Source organism: Caretta caretta, chromosome 1, assembly GCF_965140235.1.
Source record: "Caretta caretta isolate rCarCar2 chromosome 1, rCarCar1.hap1, whole genome shotgun sequence".
In the NCBI taxonomy this organism is placed as follows: domain Eukaryota; kingdom Metazoa; phylum Chordata; order Testudines; family Cheloniidae; genus Caretta; species Caretta caretta.
In genome coordinates, this window is record NC_134206.1 from 215,621,197 (window position 1) to 215,642,079 (window position 20,883).

The 20,883-nt window shown below is 46.2% G+C and overlaps 1 protein-coding gene across 1 annotated transcript; it reads left to right on the forward strand.

The window, feature by feature from the left end:
• Nucleotides 1–625: 625 nt before the first annotated feature.
• On the forward strand, nt 626–20,648 carry STYK1 (serine/threonine/tyrosine kinase 1). The gene is made up of 9 exons (XM_075120240.1): nt 626–728; nt 6,264–6,401; nt 8,729–9,004; nt 9,598–9,779; nt 10,374–10,457; nt 13,377–13,585; nt 13,882–13,922; nt 15,185–15,281; nt 17,654–20,648. The coding sequence occupies exons 1-9, from the start codon at nt 662–664 to the stop codon at nt 17,856–17,858; spliced, it is 1,299 nt and encodes a 432-aa protein (XP_074976341.1). The 5' UTR covers nt 626–661; the 3' UTR covers nt 17,859–20,648.
• Nucleotides 20,649–20,883: the final 235 nt, after the last annotated feature.

The following is a 20,883-nucleotide window of genomic DNA, read 5'->3' on the forward strand; positions in this document are numbered from 1 at the left end:
TAATGAACGTTAGAGAGAATTACAGGTGTAATGAATCATATGTATGACGTTTCCTTACAGATCTGATTATGTCTGTAATATGGAATCAGTATTGGAGACCTTAGTGAGAAAGCTGCTATTTCTTAGTATATGTTCATGATGCAATAACATAGTGAAAGCACTCGGTCAGGAATGCCAGGTAGAATGGTGTGATGTGGTGTCTTATGCACATGTGCCTGATGTTTTATAGGCCTGGAAATAAAAGACTGAGTTATTCTTGCATCTGAAATGTGATTTACACAGATAATTTAAAATATAAGTAAACTAATGTCTTTTAACTTATGCCTTCCTGAGGAATGAGAGGTACCTGACTCTCCCGCATGGTACTGCAGAACAAACCTAGCCTCTGCTCCTGTACTGAGATGCCATCACCAGAAATTGATTCTGACTATGCCATATTAGACCATTAACACCTAAGTGCCTATAGCTCCCCAAGTCTCTGATTCACTTCCTCCCACTAATCTGAGGCTGGATTAGAACCAATGACAAAGAGGGTGAAGAGCATAGCTTCTCACCCACTTTCCCAGCAACCATCTTGTCCTGCCACTGTATTTATAGTAATGCTTCATATCTGTGCAGTGGAAATTCCAGAGATGAAGGACATGCTCACACCCAGCTGATCATGGCAGGGAACGTAAGGAGACTCAGACGCATGCTACTGGAATGCAACAACAGTGACAAGTTATGTGGTAAGATTCCAGGCAACTGTCTCCTTGCCTTTTACTTTTGTGTGTCCAGGTTTTATAAGCTGAGCAGCAGGACCTGCTCAGTCAACTGTGAGCCACCCTCACCTCCAGAGAGTGATTTGATTGGGCCTCCCCTGCAGTAAATCCCAATGCATGACCTCTTCTTCACACCTGCCCCCATCTGTTTTGCCTTTTCAGCTGAGTGTATTGGCTTTTTCACTAAGGGTGGAGAACAAAGAATATGTTTCCAGCACTGGTGTATATGGCTGGGTGGAAAGGATAGGGGAATGATGGATGAAGATTTCCTGTTAAACAGGAGAAGCGATGTAACACCCTGATCAAAGTTCAGACGGAGGTATACTAATTCCACCTGGGGGGGTCAAATTATTATCATCACAGAGCTCTGAGTCAGCCCAAATTAGTGTTGCACTCACACCAGTAGCACTAGAGCAGGGGTGGCCAACCTGTGGCTCCGGAGCCACATGTGGCTCTTCAGAAGTTAATATGCGGCTCCTTGTATAGGCACCACCTCCGGGGCTGGAGCTACAGGCGCCAACTTTCCAGTGGGCCGGGGGTGCTCACTGCTCAACCCCTGGCTCTGCTACAGGCCCTGCCCCCACTCCACCCCTTCCCGCCCCCTCCCCTGAGCCTGCCTTGACCTTGCTCCTCCCCCATCCCCAAGAGCCTCCTGCACACCACGAAACAGCTGATCTGGAGGTGCGGGGAAAGAGGGGGAGGCACTGATTGGCAGGGCTGCCGATGGCTGGGAGATGCTGGGATGGGGGAGCTGATGGGGGGCTGCTGACATATTACTGTGGCTCTTTGGCAATGTATATTGTTAAATTCTGGCTCCTTTTCAGACTCAGGTTGGCCACCCCTGCACTAGAGTATAAGAAATAAACAACACAAAAGCATTCTCACTGGGATGCCCTGCATCTGCAGGCTTGGCAGCCTTAACTGTTCTGGCAGATCACCAAGGGAAACCCAGATGCTGCAAGAAATGCTGTTTGTGACTCATTAGGAGAATCTCTTCTTTCTGAATCACTACTGAAATCAATGCCCCTGCAGGAGGTTAGGGGAAATCATATTTTGGTTGAGATATATAGATGAGGTCTTGACCACATATGGTCTTTAAAGATCGCATGGTATTTTTCAAGGGACCGACAGTGGTAGGTGCCAAGCCCCACCAGCCCCTATTAATTTCATGGGCAGTTGAAGGTACTTATCACTTTATATGAGAATCATAGAATCATAGAATATCAGGGTTGGAAGGGACCTCAGGAGGTCATCTAGTCCAACCCCCTGCTCAAAGCAGGACCAATCCCCAACTAAATCATCCCAGCCATGGCTTTGTCAAGCCTGACCTTAAAAACTTCTAAGGAAGGAGATTCTACCACCTCCCTAGGTAATGCATTCCAGTGTTTCACCACCCACCTAGTGAAAAAGTTTTTCCTGATATCCAACCTAAACCTCCCCCACTGGAACTTGAGACCATTATTCCTCGTTCTGTCATCTGCTACCACTGAGAACAGTCTAGATCCATCCTCTTTGGAACCCCCTTTCAGGTAGTTGAAAGCAGCTGTCAAATCCCCCCTCATTCTTCTCTTCCGCAGACTAAACAATCCCAGTTCCCTCAGCCTCTCCTCATAAGTCATGTGTTCTAGTCCCCTAATCATTTTTGTTGCCCTCTGCTGGACTCTTTCCAATTTTTCCACATCCTTCTTGTAGTGTGTGGACCAAAACTGGACACATGAGGCTCCAGATGAGGCCTCACCAATGTCGAATAGAGGGGAACGATTACGTCCTTCAATCTGCTGGCAATGCCCCTACTTATACATCCCAAAATGCCATTGGCCTTCTTGGCAACAAGGGCACACTGTTGACTCATATCCAGCTTCTTGTCCACTGTAACCCCTAGGTCCTTTTCTGCAGAACTGCTGCCGAGCCATTCAGTCCCTAGTCTGTAGCGGTGCATGGGGTTCTTCCGTCCTAAGTGCAGGACTCTGCACTTGTCCTTGTTGAACCTCATCAGATTTCTTTTGGCCCAATCCTCCAATTTGTCTAGGTCCCTCTGTATCCTATCCCTACCCTCCAGTGTATCTACCTCTCCTTGCAGTTTAGTGTCATCTGCAAATTTGCTGAGAGTGCAATCCACACCATCCTCCAGATCATTTATGAAGATATTGAACAAAACCAGTCCGAGGACCGACCCTTGGGGCACTCCACTTGATACCGGCTACCAACTAGACATGGAGCCATTGATCACTATCCGTTGAGCCCGACAATCTCGCCAACTTTCTATCCACCTTATAATCCATTCATCCAGCCCATAGTTCTTTAACTTGCTGGCAAGAATACTGTGGTAGACCATGTCAAAAGCTTTGCTAAAGTCAAGGAACAACATGTCCACCGCTTTCCCCTCATCCACAGAGCCAGTTATCTTGGCATAGAAGGCAATTAGATTAGTCAGGCATGACTTTCCCTTGGTGAATCCATGCTGACTGTTCCTGATCACTTTCCTCTCCTCTAAGTGCTTCAGAATTGATTCCTTGAGGACCTGCTCCATGATTTTTCCAGGGACTGAGGTGAGGCTGACTGGCCTGTAATTCCCAGGATCCTCCTTCTTTCCTTTTTTAAAGATTGGCACTACATTAGCCTTTTTCCAGTCATCCGGGACTTCCCCTGATCGCCATGAGTTTTCAAAGAGAATGGCCAATGGCTCTGCAGTCAAATCCGCTAACTCCTTTAGCACTCTCGTATGCAGTGCATCCGGCCCCATGGACTCGTGCTTGTCCAGCTTTTCTAAATAGTCCCTAACCACCTCTTTCTCCACAGAGGGCTGGCCACTTCCTCCCCATGCTGTGCTGCCCAGTGCAGTAGTCTGGGAGCTGACCTTGTTCGTGAAGACAGAGGCAAAAAAAGCATTGAGTACATTAGCTTTTTCCACATCCTCTGTCACTAGGTTGCCTCCCTCATTCACTAAGGGGCCCACACTTTCCTTGACTTTCTTCTTGTTGCTAACATACCTGCAGAAACCCTTCTTGTTCCTCTTAACATCTCTTGCTAGTTACACCTCCAGGTGTGATTTGGCCTTACTGATTTCACTCCTGCATGCCTGAGCAATATTTTTATACTCTTTCCTGGTCATTTGTCCAATCTTCCACTTCTTGTAAGCTGCTTTTTTGTGTTTAAGATCAGCAAGGATTTCACTGTTAAGCCAAGCTGGTTGCCTGCCATATTTACTATTCTTTCTACACAGCAGGATGGTTTGTCCCTGTAACCTCAATAAAGATTCTTTAAAATACAGCCAACTCTCCTGGACTCCTTTCCCCCTCATGTTATTCTCCCAGGGGATCTTGCCCATCAGTTCCCTGAGGGAGTCAAAGTCTGCTTTTCTGAAGTCCAGGGTCCGTATTCTGCTGCTCTCCTTTCTTCCCTGTGTCAGGATCCTGAACTTGACCATCTCATGGTCACTGCCTCGCAGGTTCCCATCCACTTTTGCTTCCCCTACTAATTCTTCCCAGTTTGTGAGCAGTAGGTTAAGACGAGCTCTGCCCCTAGTCGGTTCCTCCAGCACTTGCACCGGGAAATTGTCCCCTACACTTTCCAAAAACTTCTTGGATTGTCTGTGCACCACTGTATTGCTCTCCCAGCAGATATCAGGATGATTGAAGTCTCCCATGATAACCAGGGCCTGCAATCTAGTAACTTCCATGAGTTGCCAGAAGAAAGCCTCGTCCACCTCATCCCCCTGGTCCTGTGGTCTACAGCAGACTCCGACCACAACATCCCCTTGTTGCTCACACTTCTAAACTTAATCCAGAAACTCTCAGGTTTTTCTGCAGTTTCATGCTTGAGCTCTGAGCAGTCATACTGCTCCCTTACATATAATGCAACTCCCCCACCTTTTCTGCCCTGCCTGTCCTTCCTGAACTGTTTATATCCATCCATGACAGTACTCCAGTCATGTGAGTTATCCCACCAAGTCTCTGTTATTCCAATCACATCATAATTCCTTGACTGTGCCAGGACTTCCAGTTCTCCCTGCTTGTTTCCCAGGCTTCTTGCATTTGTGTATAGGCACTTGAGATAACTCGCTGATCGTCCCTCTTTTTCAGTATGAGGCAGGAGCCCTGCCCTCTCGCGTGCTCCTGCTTGTGCTTCCTCCCGGTATCCCACTTCCCCACTTACCTCAGGGCTTTGGTCTCCTTCCCCTGGTGAACCTAGTTTAAAGCACTCCTCACTAGGTTAGCCAGCCTGCTTGTGAAGATGCTCTTTCCTCTCTTCGTTAGGTGGAGCCCGTCTCTGCCTAGCACTCCTCCTTCTTTGAACACCATCCTATGGTCAAAGAATCCAAAGCCTTCTCTCTGACACCACATGCATAGCCATTCGTTGACTTCCACAATTCGACGGTCTCTGGGTATCCCAGAGTATTGTAACCCAAGAGAGTAAGGATGTTAACCCCAGCATTCTGGCCAAATTCCAAACCAGTTAATTTACGCTTCCGCTCTAATATTCCAGCCCCCCCCCCCCACCATGTTTTAATAGGAGAAGTCATTCACCTCAATTGCACTGTTCTACAGCATTGTTGACATAGAATGGCTGCCCAGGCTCCACCCCAGAGCTAGCTGCATTTCATTGGTGAGTGATCCCTAAATGCACTGGCTAACACTTTCATATACAAGTATGTGGCGGAGCAGTGGGTGTCATGCATTCACCCTATTGAGGAAGAAGATAATAAACTCTTCTGGGTTCGTCCACACATCTGCAAGACTTCCTGTGCCTGGAGGAGGAAGCTTAAGAAGGGAACACCAATCCAAGGGTTGGTAACTGGGGAAGATTATTGTGCCTCAGAGACAGCTGATTACAGGAATAGATTAGTGAAGGGGGAGGCAGTCATTGATCCTGGGATTGCCTGGACCAGGTACAGAGTGGATGTTTCCCAAAAAGCTGGAGGGGGCCGGGTTCTAGGGAAGGACTCTACCCCGATCATGACAATAAAATGCCTATAGATAAGCTGGGACCAAGATTTGCCCATGAGACTGAACGCCTTATATCTCCCTTTTCTTTATTTTGGTCTTCCCTGCCCCCGGAGAGGGGTAAAAGTGTGTGTGTGTGTGTGTTGTTATTTTTTGAGAGAGACTCTTGTCTACCCCAAGCAGGAGTAGGAATCTGTGAGTGTCAGAGGAAGGAAGCAACCCAAACCGTGGTCTGTGGGGGACGCCAGGAGATCCCATCCACCACAAGGCACCTAAAGAAGTGGCCTGATATTCAGAGGTGAAGAATTCCCATTGACTTCAGTGGGAGTCTTAATAGTCAGCCCCTCTGGAAATCAGGCTAGCAGTTGATGAGGTGCTTAGATACTACTGCAATGAGCACAGCATGGATAGATAGCTCCTTCATGTTGAAAATTACTAGAATGGACTATTATTATGGTGTTGTACAGGCTTTGTTCAGTGTGGGAGTGTTGTACACACGGTGATTTCACTGAGCAATAACGGTTACTCTTTGTTTCCCGTTTTCTCTTCCCATTGACAGTTGTGCGTGAGTACCAGACTGAAGTGATCATCATCCCTGTCTTCCTAGTGGGTGTCTTTGTCATCCTGTTAGGTGTGATCCTTTGGCTCCGCTATCGAAGCTGGAGGTCGAAGCAACAGCAACTGCCCAGATGCCAAGGTAACAAAGAGGGGAGAGCTGGGTTCAATGGAAAGTCTCTCATTCCCACCCCCAGGGCTGTCAGAGACAAGGAGAACTGAAGAGCCTGAGCTTGGAACTCAATGGCCTTGTCTACATTAGGAAAATTGGGACCTCTAGTTCACCACTAGTACAGCTCCACCAATGGTAGCCATGGTGGAGGTTGTAGCATAGAGGAGACTCAGGTCCATAGAGCATTGTGTCATCTCACCCTGCTGGGGGTACAGTTAGATGACGTAGTGGTAAAATCACTTGAAACCTGTCATGCAGGGGACATGGTTTCAAGCTTTAGCCTCAATTCCTTCAGGGCCAGTGTAGGCTGACCACAGTGCCATCTGGACGTTAATACTCTGCACTGCAGTAGATCCAGATTCAGTTTCCAGTCATGGTGTCCTATGGCTAGGAACACTATGAGGCTAAATTGGTTGGCATATTCTGTGTGGGTATCACAAATTTGATTCCCGGTTATAGTGGCCAATTCATAGAATCATAGATCATTGAATCATAGAATATAAGGGTTGGAAGGGACCCCAGAAGGTCATCTAGTCCAACCCCCTGCTCGAAGCAGGACCAATTCCCAGTTAAATCATCCCAACCAGGGCTTTGTCAAGCCTGACCTTAAAAACCTCCAAGGAAGGAGATTCTACCACCTCCCTAGGTAACGCATTCCAGTGTTTCACCACCCTCTTAGTGAAAAAGTTTTTCCTAATATCCAATCTAAACCTCCCCCACTGCAGCTTGAGACCATTACTCCTCGTTCTGTCATCTGCTACCATTGAGAACAGTCTAGAGCCATCCTCTTTGGAACCCCCTTTCAGGTAGTTGAAAGCAGCTATCAAATCCCCCCTCATTCTTCTCTTCTGCAGGCTAAACAATCCCAGCTCCCTCAGCCTCTCCTCATAACTCATGTGTTCCAGACCCCTAATCATTTTTGTTGCCCTTCACTGGACTCTCTCCAATTTATCCACATCCTTCTTGAAGTGTGGGGCCCAAAACTGGACACAGTACTCCAGATGAGGCCTCACCAATGTCGAATAGAGGGGAACGATCACGTCCCTCGATCTGCTCGCTATGCCCCTACTTATACATCCCAAAATGCCATTGGCCTTCTTGGCAACAAGGGCACACTGCTGACTCATATCCAGCTTCTCGTCCACTGTCACCCCTAGGTCCTTTTCCGCAGAACTGCTGCCTAGCCATTCGGTCCCTAGTCTGTAGCTGTGCATTGGGTTCTTCCGTCCTAAGTGCAGGACCCTGCACTTATCCTTATTGAACCTCATCAGATTTCTTTTGGCCCAATCCTCCAATTTGTCTAGGTCCTTCTGTATTCTATCCCTCCCCTCCAGCGTATCTACCACTCCTCCCAGTTTAGTATCATCCGCAAATTTGCTGAGAGTGCAATCCACACCATCCTCCAGATCATTTATGAAGATATTGAACAAAACCGGCCCCAGGACCGACCCTTGGGGCACTCCACTTGATACCGGCTGCCAACTAGACATGGAGCCATTGATCACTACCCGTTGAGCCCGACAATCTAGCCAGCTTTCTACCCACCTTATAGTGCATTCTTCCAGCCCATACTTCCTTAACTTGCTGACAAGAATACTGTGGGAGACCGTGTCAAAAGCTTTGCTAAAGTCAAGAAACAATACATCCACTGCTTTCCCTTCATCCACAGAACCAGTAATCTCATCATAAAAGGCGACTAGATTAGAATTCCCAGGAGTCCACTCAATTGTAGCTGGCAACGCTACAGAATTGGGGTTTGCAAAGTGGCTAAAGCAAGAAACCCAGATCTGAGCTTGTTTTATATCCATGCACAAAGAGCAGAACAAGTACCTCCAGTCTAAAGTGAATTGGTATTTTTTAATTGGTATATATTAAGGGAATTAAGAAAGAACGAAAGTAAAGTCTCTAAGGACACTGTATGTCTCTTCTCTGTAACAATCTACAGCAATTCTGAGAACAAAATGGCTGCTGTATCTACACACTGTCAGAGTTCTTAGACGTGTAAAGATGCAGTATCCAGAAAACAAGGGTTTAGAAGTTACATACACCATAGATTTCAGGTCTCAGTTTCTCCTGCCTCTCAGCCAAGTTGGGTGGGAGTCCTGGGGAAGCAGAGTCCTCTGTCTCCTTGTGGGCTGGCCTAGCTGAGATCAAATAACACTTCCCCAGCCATGATTCTGAAAATCAAAATAGAGCATGAGCCTAAGGGAACAGTTCATAGCCAGTGGCAAAATGTAAAGGAGGAAAATTCATCCCCCAAACACTTATATATCATTTGGCTTTTATTTTTGCAACAGCTGTTGCCCCATTGCCAGCAGAGGACAAGAACCAGAAGGAACACAGTGAGTCAGAGAACACCTACATCCAGCTGAGTGAGACAACTGTGGAGAGTCTACTGAGATCTGCAGCCTTGACTCTGAAGGAGCTGGAAATACCACGAGACAGACTCATACCAGGGTCCTCGAAGCTGATACACAATGGCAGTTTTGGGGGAATCTACAGAGCAGAATTGGAGACTGGGAACCCTGGGAAAACTAAGACAGTCATCCTGAAAGCCTTACAGGGTAACAGAGGTGGCAGGAGTGCTCCATTTTTATACACTTCTCTGTTTCCCACTTGTGTGAATCCACTAGAAATTCCCCATTCTCTAGCTCTGAGTCCGTTTTCTTTCTTAGCAGTTGCACAAGGGGCTTCCCCTTTCTCTGCTGTGAGCTACTGCTCCCTGCTTTCCTGTGTGCATCCTCCCAGTGATTCCTCTCTGTCTGTGTACCCTCTCAATCTCTCTCTATGGCCTTGACTTCACTACAGAATTTGATCATATTTGAATATGCCTGTAAAGGTGTGAGATGACAAGATGCTGACCATGAATTTGCATTCACTGTAGGCAAGCACAAGTAGTGTTAATCATTATGTCAGCTAGTCATGGTTAAACTTTGGTCTTAGCAGGGTTTAGTCACAAGCAGTATATATGCATGTTAAAGGAGGTTGTATTGCATGGTCTAATAATGCTTAGTCCTGCCATGAATGCAGGGGACTGGACTAGATGACCTCTTGAGGTCCCATCCAGTCCTATCATTCTTTGATTCTGTGTTGAGAATATTGAATATGATCTTTTCTCTTCTTTGCCTCCCTGTGGTGATGCTGTCTTTTTCTCTGGTACTTTCAGACACTGCTGGACCCAGTGAGGTGAAGGATTTCCTGGGAAGGATTAAGTTCCATCAGTCCCTTGGTCATCATGATAACATGGTTGAACTGATAGGATGTTGTGTAGTCCAGCTGCCCCTTTATATGATCCTGGAGGATGTGTCCCATGGGGACCTCCTGAATTTCTTGTGGACCTGCCGCAGGGTGAGTCTGAGGAAGTGAATGCCAGACCAATTATCATGTCTATCCTCCACCTCTGTCCATGTCTCTTACATACATCTATTTAAGAAGATATCTTTATCGTGTGTGGTTCTTTTAATCCATCCATCCTTAGGCTTCTCTAACCATCCATCCATTCACAATACAACTCTTGCTTTTTTATGTATGCATATTTCTACCTAGTCATTCACCTCCTGTCACACTTCCCCTTCCTTGCTGCTTACCCACAAGCTATCCCCACTATATCACTCACCTGCCCCACCAACCATCCATTCCTCCAACGTACCACCTACCCTTCAATTGTCTAACCGTTCACCTTTTTACCTCTTCCATGTTTGTGTTTGATGCAGTACCTGAGCATTATAAATGTTTATAAAGAATAACTATCTCAAGCAGGGCCAATAATGCCAATTTGCTATGGGGCACGTAAGGAGAATGATGCCTGTAGGAGGATGCAAGGGTTAGATGGATATGGTGCCATTTGCTGAAACCAGAATCTCATCAGAAAGAAGCAGAATTCCCCCTCTTTTTCTCTACTGTGGCATTTGTTTGATGTGCTTTCTGCTTCTCTTTCTCTAGGATGTAATGACCATGGATGGTATCCCGTATGACTTCACGGAGAGGCAGGTATATAAAGTCGGGCAGCAGGTTGCAGCTGCCTTGGTAAGTCTACATCTTGATTCATTTACCATGATAGGAGAGACAAAAAAAGAGACAGAAACCCACTCTAACGTCAGAGTCCAACCTGGGGGAACTCTATTCTTTCAAATTTAGAATCCACTAAAAATTATGTGTGCTAGATTTAAATAGGAAGCACAAATGGTTTTAGTTCCTCCTAGATTTGATAAGACACTGTTACTGCCTGTTTCTATTAATCCTTGAAACAGGCCAGGAATTACTTTCATTCAAGAATCTGTATTGTTTACCTGCTGTAGTAGCACAAACTGACATTTAAGTAGAAAAACTGTAGTTTAAAAATGGAAGTTCCCAAGAAACAGAAGAGATAAAAATGGAGGAAGGATGGTAGTATGATTAAGGCACTGGACAAAAACTCAAAACATCAATGTTCAATGGCCAGCTTTGTCACAAATTTAGGCAAGTCACTTAAGCTCTGTGTGTCTCAGTCACCTGTGTGTAAAATGGGGATAATAATACATTTCTATTTAGACTGTAAGCTCTTTGGGGCAGGGGTTTCTCTTACTATGTGTTTGTACAGTGCCTTGCACAATGGGGCCTGATCTTAGTTGCGGCCTTTAGGCACTACTGGAATACAAATATTTAACCCAGCTAGAAAAAGATTTGCGAATCTCACAAATACAATAATAATGCTGAACAGAATATTATTAGAGAAACCCAAAATGCCCTTCTGTTTCATGAATGAAAATGTTATAGCAAAGAAAGGGGGAAGCACACACAAGAGTAACAGGGAAAAGATAGGAGGCAATGGGTTTCCCCACTATTGGATTTTCCATTTCAGCAGGACTGGATTCCCCCACTGGATGGATTCACCCTCTCCCTTCTCACTAGTTAGAGCAGATGTTCCCTCTCAGTGGAAGAGGAAGGTCTCTCAATTAGTGATTTTCACTCTTTTAGGAATAGAATGTCCTCCTTGGCAGATTTTCATAGAATCATAGAATCATAGAATATCAGGGTTGGAAGGGACCCCAGAAGGTCATCTAGTCCAACCCCCTGCTCAAAGCAGGACCAATTCCCAGTTAAATCATCCCAGCCAGGGCTTTGTCAAGCCTGACCTTAAAAACCTCCAAGGAAGGAGATTCTACCACCTCCCTAGGTAACGCATTCCAGTGTTTCACCACCCTCTTAGTGAAAAAGTTTTTCCTAATATCCAATCTAAACCTCCCCCACTGCAACTTGAGACCATTACTCCTCGTTCTGTCATCTGCTACCATTGAGAACAGTCTAGAGCCATCCTCTTTGGAACCCCCTTTCAGGTAGTTGAAAGCAGCTATCAAATCCCCCCTCATTCTTCTCTTCTGCAGGCTAAACAATCCCAGTTCCCTCAGCCTCTCCTCATAACTCATGTGTTCCAGTCCCCTAATCATTTTTGTTGCCCTTCGCTGGACTCTCTCCAATTTATCCACATCCTTCTTGAAGTGTGGGGCCCAAAACTGGACACAGTACTCCAGATGAGGCCTCACCAATGTCGAATAGAGGGGAACGATCACGTCCCTCGATCTGCTCGCTATGCCCCTACTTATACATCCCAAAATGCCATTGGCCTTCTTGGCAACAAGGGCACACTGCTGACTCATATCCAGCTTCTCGTCCACTGTCACCCCTAGGTCCTTTTCCGCAGAACTGCTGCCTAGCCATTCGGTCCCTAGTCTGTAGCTGTGCATTGGGTTCTTCCGTCCTAAGTGCAGGACCCTGCACTTATCCTTATTGAACCTCATCAGATTTCTTTTGGCCCAATCCTCCAATTTGTCTAGGTCTTTCTGTATCCTATCCCTCCCCTCCAGCGTATCTACCACTCCTCCCAGTTTAGTATCATCCGCAAATTTGCTGAGAGTGCAATCCACACCATCCTCCAGATCATTTATGAAGATATTGAACAAAACCGGCCCCAGGACCGACCCTTGGGGTACTCCACTTGATACCGGCTGCCAATTAGATATGGAGCCATTGATCACTACCCGTTGAGCCCGACAATCTAGCCAGCTTTCTACCCACCTTGTAGTGCATTCATCCAGCCCATACTTCCTTAACTTGCTGACAAGAATACTGTGGGAGACCGTGTCAAAAGCTTTGCTAAAGTCAAGAAACAATACGTCCACTGCTTTCCCTTCATCCACAGAACCAGTAATCTCATCATAAACGGCGATTAGATTAGTCAGGCATGACCTTCCCTTGGTGAATCCATGCTGGCTGTTCCTGATCACTTTCCTCTCATGCAAGTGCTTCAGGATTGATTCTTTGAGGACCTGCTCCATGATTTTTCCAGGGACTGAAGTGAGGCTGACTGGCCTGTAGTTCCCAGGATCCTCCTTCTTCCCTTTTTTAAAGATTGGCACTACATTAGCCTTTTTCCAGTCATCCGGGACTTCCCCGGTTCGCCACGAGTTTTCAAAGATAATGGCCAATGGCTCTGCAATCACAATTTTCCCATCCAGTAGAAGTGGGTATCACCTGACTGGTGGATTTTCCCTTCAGTAGGAGCAAGGACCTTTATTGGTGGATTTTCCCACCCCCACCTCCCCTTGGTGGATTAGGTGTGGACCCTGCTGATGGAAATTCACTATAGGTGGCTGCTTTCAGTGGTGGTAGCTGAAGTGAGTTTCCTTAGGAATTGTGCATGAAAGGCCAAAGGGCTGAGGAAGCATGATAGATCTTTGTGTGGTATTGGAACTTCTTGGCCTAACCAATGAGAATATTCCTCTGATAAAAGCTCCTTGTGATATTATGTAGGTGTGCCAGGTACACTCACCACATGGCTGGCTGCCAGGGACCCAGGTCACTGTGGTGCATGCATCATTGGTGGGGGCAAAGGGCATAAATTAATTGATTTTTTCAGTCAGTTAAAGAGAAAAACAACTAACTCTTCCCCTTTTTCCAACTTGCTAGGAATTTCTCCAGCAGAAGAAACTTTTCCATGGGGATGTGGCAGCCAGAAATGTCCTGATTCAGTCTGACTTCACTGCCAAACTCTGTGGGCTGGGTCTGGCGTGTGAAACCCACACCTATGGCACCAGCTGTGTCAGACAGATTGTGCCACTCAAGTGGCAGGCACCAGAGCGGCTATTAATGAAACCTCCCAGCATCAAGGCAGACATGTATGGTTTGTTCTGGGGTGAAACTATATCTAGCTTTCAAACCTTATCTATCACTTTCAATTCCTCACACAACACTGTGTTCTGATCCACAGATCAAAACTCCACTGTAGGGCTCACCCTTGCTTCCAGCATGGAGCTCCACCTGGTGGCTTGCCCCTTCCTCCCTCTGCTCACCTCCCCAGCTCACCCTCATTGTTATCATATGTTTAAATTATTACCTTGCTTTTTTCAGTTGCTTTCAGGCTAGAGATTGGAATAAGACCTGCCAGTGAAACTGACACTGTGTTTTCTTACAGATGGTCCTTTGGAATCTTACTGTATGAGATGATCACATTAGGTAAGAAGAAAAAATAAAATCCTAGGGAAAGGCTGGAGTGTCAAGGGACAGCTCAGGCTAACAGTCTCAAACCTGAATGTGTACAGTTAGGTGTTTAAATAAACAGTTTGATTTTTTTCAAAGGTGTATATCATCCACTACTCCTTTTGGATTTCCTGTCAATGGGATTTACCTTAGTAAATCAGGATGCCCTTTTAGGAGCATAAATATGGATTTTGGTGCCTAACCTTAGGCACCCAAGGTTGAAAATTTTGACTTATGGGCCTGAATTACATTGGCAGTATGGCTACAGAAAAAAAGATAGGCTACATTCTACTGCTGCTGCATGCAACATCAGAATCAAGAGTGTGTGGGAAATGGCCATGGTGTCTTTTATGTCATGTGGTCACTTCTGTTTGCTAGGAACTGGACTGAGACCTCTACAACTCATTTCACAGAGACAACAGAACAGCCTTCAGATGAGAATATCTTTCTACGTTTACTCACCTAGTGTCAGATAACTTAAAAAAGAAAGGCTCTGCCCCCTATTCCACAATCTTCCTGAGCCATCTAGTCCTCCTAGTTATTCTGGAAACATTGCCCTAGAAATGAAAGGTTCCATGAAAGGTTCCATATCCCATTCTTTAAACTCTGTGCTATCTCATCACTCCAGATTCCATTTCTGATATTAAGCACATTTTTAGAGGGGCTTCTCCAGCAGTTATCTTCGTATTCCCCAAATAAGGATGCAACTTATGCTGTATCTAAAAATGTGCCTCTCTTCTTCTGGCCTTACAAACATGGGAAGAAGAGAGAGATAGGAAAGACCAACAAAGAATAAAAAATTTAAGTGATTAAAAGACTGCAGTTCCTGTATGTTGCCACAGTGTGTCACCCTTATTCCTCACCTTACTTTATGCTGCACATTTCCACACTGTGGTTTAGGGCTGTCACTTCTGAGCTGCAAAAAATTGGGACATCCGAACCATTTAATCTGGGACAGCGACGTTAAAGGAATCATCCTGGAAAAACCTGGACAATTGGCCACCCTAACCTAGTTACAGATGCTACTTTTGCTCTGTGCAATTACCCTGTCCAGCCACCAGGTGTTAACCTTTCATGATTCATCACTCAGCATTTCTTTGAGGGGAAAGGAAAGTTGGCATCACACCTTCACTGGTTTATTTGTGGTAGGAAAGAGGATAGGCCTCATGTAGGAGCTGGAACTTGGAAATCATTTTCTCTGATAATTTTAACTTTTGTTGTTCATTTTTCTCTTCCAGGGGCTCCACCGTTTCCTGAGGTGCCACCTTCTCATATCCTACAACACCTTCAGAGAAGGAAGGTCATGAAGAGGCCCTCCACCTGCCAGCCAGCTATGTAAGGGGCTTCCTCTTCTTCTAACCTGATCTGAGTGGTGGGGCTTATACTCTGCTCCCAGCTCAGAGCTGCATGGAGAAGCTCTTACAGCCACGGTTTGCAAATTTTTCCAGTCGCATCCCTCTTACCATTCATTGAATTTGTCTCCCCACCCCACCATTACTTGTAATCTGAAGTAATCCCCTACTTTTGTGCTGTTGCTGGTTATGGTGCTCTCTTTAGAGCTGGGTGCTGGAGAACGGCATCTGCTGGCCAGGGCATTCATTTTGTTTGTGGCATGGGAGGACTATTTTATTAATTCCACACCCATCTTGCAATACCCACTCTGTTCCCTGCTCCTGCTATTATGGCGGCAGGTCCAGCGGGACCCATGGGATACAAGTTTCTTTATGCTCCTCTCAGGGAACCTCCTGCACCCCCCTCCCCAGAGGGGTAATCCCCCAGTTTGCACACCACTGTCTTACAGTATTTACACCTACCCTCAAAGATCACACACTGTCCTTGCTACTACTTGCTAAGGGTTTTCTTCTTTTTTTCAGTCTCAGTCTATATCTGAGCACTTCACTACCAGAAAGATGTTGACAGACTAGTGAGGAATTCTGAGAATGATTAAGGGAGTGGAGGAAAGATTTGAATAGAGAGGTTAGGAACTATTAGGAAAGGGATATATAAGACAGAAAATATCATAATTCCACTATATAAATCCTTGGTATGACCACACCTTGAATTTTGTGTGCAGTTCTGATCACCTCTTCTCAGAAAAGATATATTAGAACTGGAAAAAATACAAAGAAAGGCAACAGAAATGCTTCAGGGTATAGAACAGCTTCCATATTAGAAGAGATTAAAAAGACTGGTACTGTTCATCTTGGAAAAGAGTTGACTAAGGGGGGGATATAATGGAGGTCTATAAAATCATGACTGGTGGGGAGAAAGTGAATAAGGAAGTGATATTTACCCCTTCACATAACACAAAAACCAGGGGTCACCCAATGAAAATAGGCAGCATGTTTAAAACAAACATAGTGAACTACTTCTTTACACAATGCACAGTCAAACTATGGAACTCATTGCCAGGGGATATCGTGAAGGCCAAAAGTATGGTTGGGTTAAAAAAAATAATTAGGTAAGTTCATGGAGGATAGGTCCATCAATGGCTATTATCCAAGATGGTCAGAGATGCAACTCCTAAAACTCTGACTGCTAGAAGCTGGGACTGAGCGACAGGAGGTGGATCACTTGACAGTTGCCTTGTTCTGTTCACTCCTTTCGAAGCACCTGGCATTGGCCACTGTCAGAAGACAGGATACTGAGCTAGAAGGACCATTGGCCTGATCCAGTTTTGCCATTCTTATGTTCTTATATCTGAGGGGGATAGAATGGACTAGAATATTTGTAGGATGTAAATAATAAGGGAGCTAAGTTATTTTCTCTGGTACTGGTAAAAAAGAGTATTGCAAATGCTAAACTGAATGAAAGTGAGTAAAGGGAAAGTTGAGGCTGGATATTGAGGAACATTAAATAACAGTGAGGGACTATGGAACAGATTTTTAAAAAAAAGATTTGTAGGTGCCTAACTCCCATAGATTTCAGTGGGAGTTAGGTGCCTAAACACCTTTAAAAATCACACGCTATGAGACTATAGGAAGGAAGGAAACAGAGGAGGCCAGTCACTTGGAACACTTAAAACTAGGACTCAAAAAAAGCCTGGAGAATAGACTAGGCAGCAATCATTTATTGGCTAAGGAGATATGGGAGGATGGACATGATGTGCTCTAACAGATCTCTTTAATCTCTTTGGGATGCTACTGTATGAAACTTTGACTGCCCAAAGGTCTCCTTCCTTCTCTTGAAGTTTATTCTTGCCACTTTGATCCCCCATCTGTCCTGCTGTGCTGTTGTTCCATCTGGGTCTACCCCAATTTGAACCTGGTTTTCTTGACTCTCAGAAATTAGAGGAAATGTCAAAGCAGTGATCAGGTCTTCCAAATGGTACAGGAGTCTCCTTGATAATAACTTGAATTCTCCCCTAAATGAATGAATAATCTTAGTGGGACAGTACCTCCTGTGCTGACATCAGTCCTGGACAAAAGAGCCCCTGGATATTCAACAAGGAGTCCTGGTAGCTCTCTCAATAATCAAGGAAGTGGTATGACTTAATGAACATTACCCCTCCTCCCCCATTCCATTCTCATAGGTGAATTCTAATACTAGCAAGTGTGCGATTTCAAAGGTCCCTTATGCTAGCTGTGTATGTAGATGAGATCAAGGTGTGGTCTCCAGAGTTTTCACTGAGGGGTGGGGATTCCTTTGTAGCATAAATTTGTCCTTGTGCCTCATTCCTGGCTTCGCACCACTCCTCTGTCTTACAGGTATGGTATCATGAAGTCCTGCTGGCGGTGGAGTGCTACAGACCGGCCGCCACCCAGAGAGCTGATCAAGCGCCTGCAAACAGCAGCCAAGAGCAGCAATGACCAAGTGGTGCTCCAGGTGCCTGAGCTGGTGGTGCCTGAACTATATGCTGATGTGGCTGGCGTTGATTTGAGGAGTCTCGACAGGGACTACACTGTGCTCTGAAGCATGCCTCTGTGTACTGGGAAGGAGTGGATCTCTGACTTTGCCCCTCTTTGGGGAAACAAGGGGCTGACCCCTCTGGAAATCAGAATGGAGTGTGTGTTGGGAAAGTTCCTCTAATTTTTTTTAATGCAGAATGTAGTTAGGAGGGTGGGAAATTCTGAAATAAACACTAGGATCCAGAAGGGACTCCCAACTCGGAATTGAGAAATATATCCTGCACCACTCAAATGCCTCTCTACATCATGATTGGCTGCACTGAAGGGGACCGACCAAACAGAAACAATCATTCTGAGTGGCCTCAAGGTGGTGCTCAGTTATGAAGTTGTACAGCTTTGAGTGAATGAAATCTGTGACAAGGAAGCATTCCAGTACCACCACAGGGAGAAGGGTGGGGGTGGTTAAAAGTCTTGTCACCCATGACACCCCCACTTTTGCTGCTTTTTCCAGTCATACATGTGAAGAGAAGGCTCTGACCTGCAGCAATAGCAACTATGTGGATGGGACTGAAAGTTGTTTTGTCCTGCGTTGAGCAGGAGGTTGGACTAGATGACCTCCTGAGGTCCCTTCCAAACCTGATATTCTATGATTCTATGAAAGCTGTCTACAAGGATTTACAAGAGGTGGACACCATGGGTGGCAAGGGATTGCTTTGGTTCCAAAGCATGTAAGTGGGAGGAAACTGGATGAAAAGGAATGAAGGGAAATTACAGGTGGATATCAAGAACCATTTCCTAACCGTGAGGATTTTTGGAAGTCATCCTACCCGCTCCCCCCACTCCCATTCCCCTCCAAGGAAGTGCTGGAAGTGCCATTGCTTGAACCTTTTAAAAGAGAATATGCTATAGGACACAATCTTGAACTGGCCCTAGAGATAAGAAAGTGGATGGATTAGGTGTTACCAAATAAGTCTTTTCCATCTCTAACTCCTCTATTGACTGAGGGCCCAATCAGATGAAGGGTAACATTACTTGTAAACATTCCACCCCATGTATGGACCTCTCAGGTGCTTTATGCCATAACCAACTGCAGAATAGTGGACCCTGTGTATTCTGATAGAATGAAATACCCTGAATGTTAAGGGATGCAGCAGAAATAGCTATATTAACGTAGGTTTCAGAGTAACAGCCATGTTAGTCTGTCTTTGCAAAAAGAAAAGGAGTACTTGTGGCACCTTAGAGACTAACCAATTTATTTGAGCATGAGCTTTCGTGAGCTACAGCCATAAGTACTCCTTTTCTTTATATTAACGTACCACTTGATGCAGGAATGTGTCTTATTTTGTGGTGAGTGGCAGGGGTGGCTAGTTGTATGGGCCCGTGGTGCCCAGGCTCCAGCAAATTCAGGGCCTGGGGTCCCAGCTCCACCAATGTTCTGGGCCAGGTCTCTCCCTCAGCCCTGCCTGCCACCCCGGCCCTGCCTGTCGCCCCTGCGTGCCTCCCCTGGAGTGTCCCTGCCTGCCCTGGGCAGTGGGCGGCTTTCCCCTGCAGCTCCACGCTGCACTTCCTCACCAGCCGCTGCCAGCTACAAGGGAGCAGCACTGGGGGCAGGCTAAGGCGGCTGCTGCACCTGCGGAGGGAGGAGGTGCATGGCAGCCCCCCCCCGGCAGGTGACTCTGAGTGGGGAGGGGCTTATCTTGGCTGGACCTCCTGAGCAATAGCCTGGGGGGGCTTGGGTGAGTGTCAGGCTGGGGGGAGGAGCCCCTCTCTCCCCCAGAGCTTGCTGCTGCCGACACCAAGAGGGCTGGGGGAGTCCTCCTCTCTGGCCCCCTACCCCGGCCCCAGGGCAGCCTTCCTGCTGCACCCCAAACTCCTCATCCCTGGCTCAGCCCCACACCCTGGTCCCACACCGAACCCCCCTCCCCCCCGCATCCTTCCTTCATCCCAACCCCCTGTCCCAGCCCAGAGCCCACACCCAGCACCCAAACTCCCTACCGGAGCCTGCACCCCTCCTCTACCCAAACTCTGTCCCAGAGCCTGCACCCCAAACCCCCTTCTGCACCCAAACTCCCTCCCAGAGTCTGCCCCCCCAACTCCTCCTGCACCCAACCCCCTGCCCCAGCCCACAGCCTGCACCCAGCACCCAAACTCCCTCCCAGAGCCTTGGGGAGGAGGGGGGGACTTGGACCCATTCTGGGCACTACCAAAAATTATACAAACCTGCCGTCCCTGGTAAGTGATGGCTGAGGCGTCAAAGGGTTGCTCAAGAGTAAAAGCTCCCATCCCACCATCTCAGAGAGAAATCCTCACTGAGATCACACTGTCAGGGAAGGCATCTGATGAGCCTTTGTTCTACCCAAGTGATGCAGAGCAATTTATTTTCTTGTACATTTATCCTTTCAGTCTCTAGCTCCTGGGGTAATTGCTTTAGTTTTTTGAGATGTTATTTTATCATTGTAAAATACATCTGGTTACTGTCATGACACAGCTAATATGAAAACAATATAGTGATTACATGGATAGGGTAAGAATAAAAGGTGATGGTAGAGTATTGTGAAAATTACATGGTGGTGATATCTAATCTGCTGTGTGAATAGCAGACATGGCTACTCTGTGACAAATGTGGCAATGCCTTATGTGCTGCGTGAATAAATTGATGACTACATCGCTATTTTGTCTTAATGTTGTGACAGCATAGGTACTCTGCGAATAACAATGAGCTGCTGGATTTGAAGTCAAGATTTAGTGGTGACAGAGGCTTTGGATATTATACTTTATATGGCACCCTTTGCTCAGGGCATGTACAAGTGCATGTCATTTTACTGTGAATTTCAGGCCTTGTCTATACTAGGGTTTTAGTCACTAGTATAGTTGCATTGGTGATCTATACTGGTTCAGTATGATTTACATTGGGGAAGCTTACTCCAGTTGAGGGGAAGCTGTCCCAGAGCAAACCTCACTGCACTGATGTCAGTTGTGTCTACACTAGTAATTTGCCACAGGGCAACTACACTAGTGACTAACATCCCAGTGGAGAGAAGGGCTAAGTCTATTTTTCACCTTGCCACCCTCATCTCAGAAGTGTCTGC

Excerpts from the sequence above, each read along its gene's own strand:
- STYK1 (XM_075120240.1), top strand. The coding sequence starts at position 662 with ATGGCAGGGAACGTAAGGAGACTCAGACGCATGCTACTGGAATGCAAC. Across the intron at positions 13,586-13,881 it reads CCCAGCATCAAGGCAGACAT|ATGGTCCTTTGGAATCTTAC; the intron begins GTATGGTTTGTT and ends GTTTTCTTACAG. Across the intron at positions 15,282-17,653 it reads TCCACCTGCCAGCCAGCTAT|GTATGGTATCATGAAGTCCT; the intron begins GTAAGGGGCTTC and ends TCTGTCTTACAG.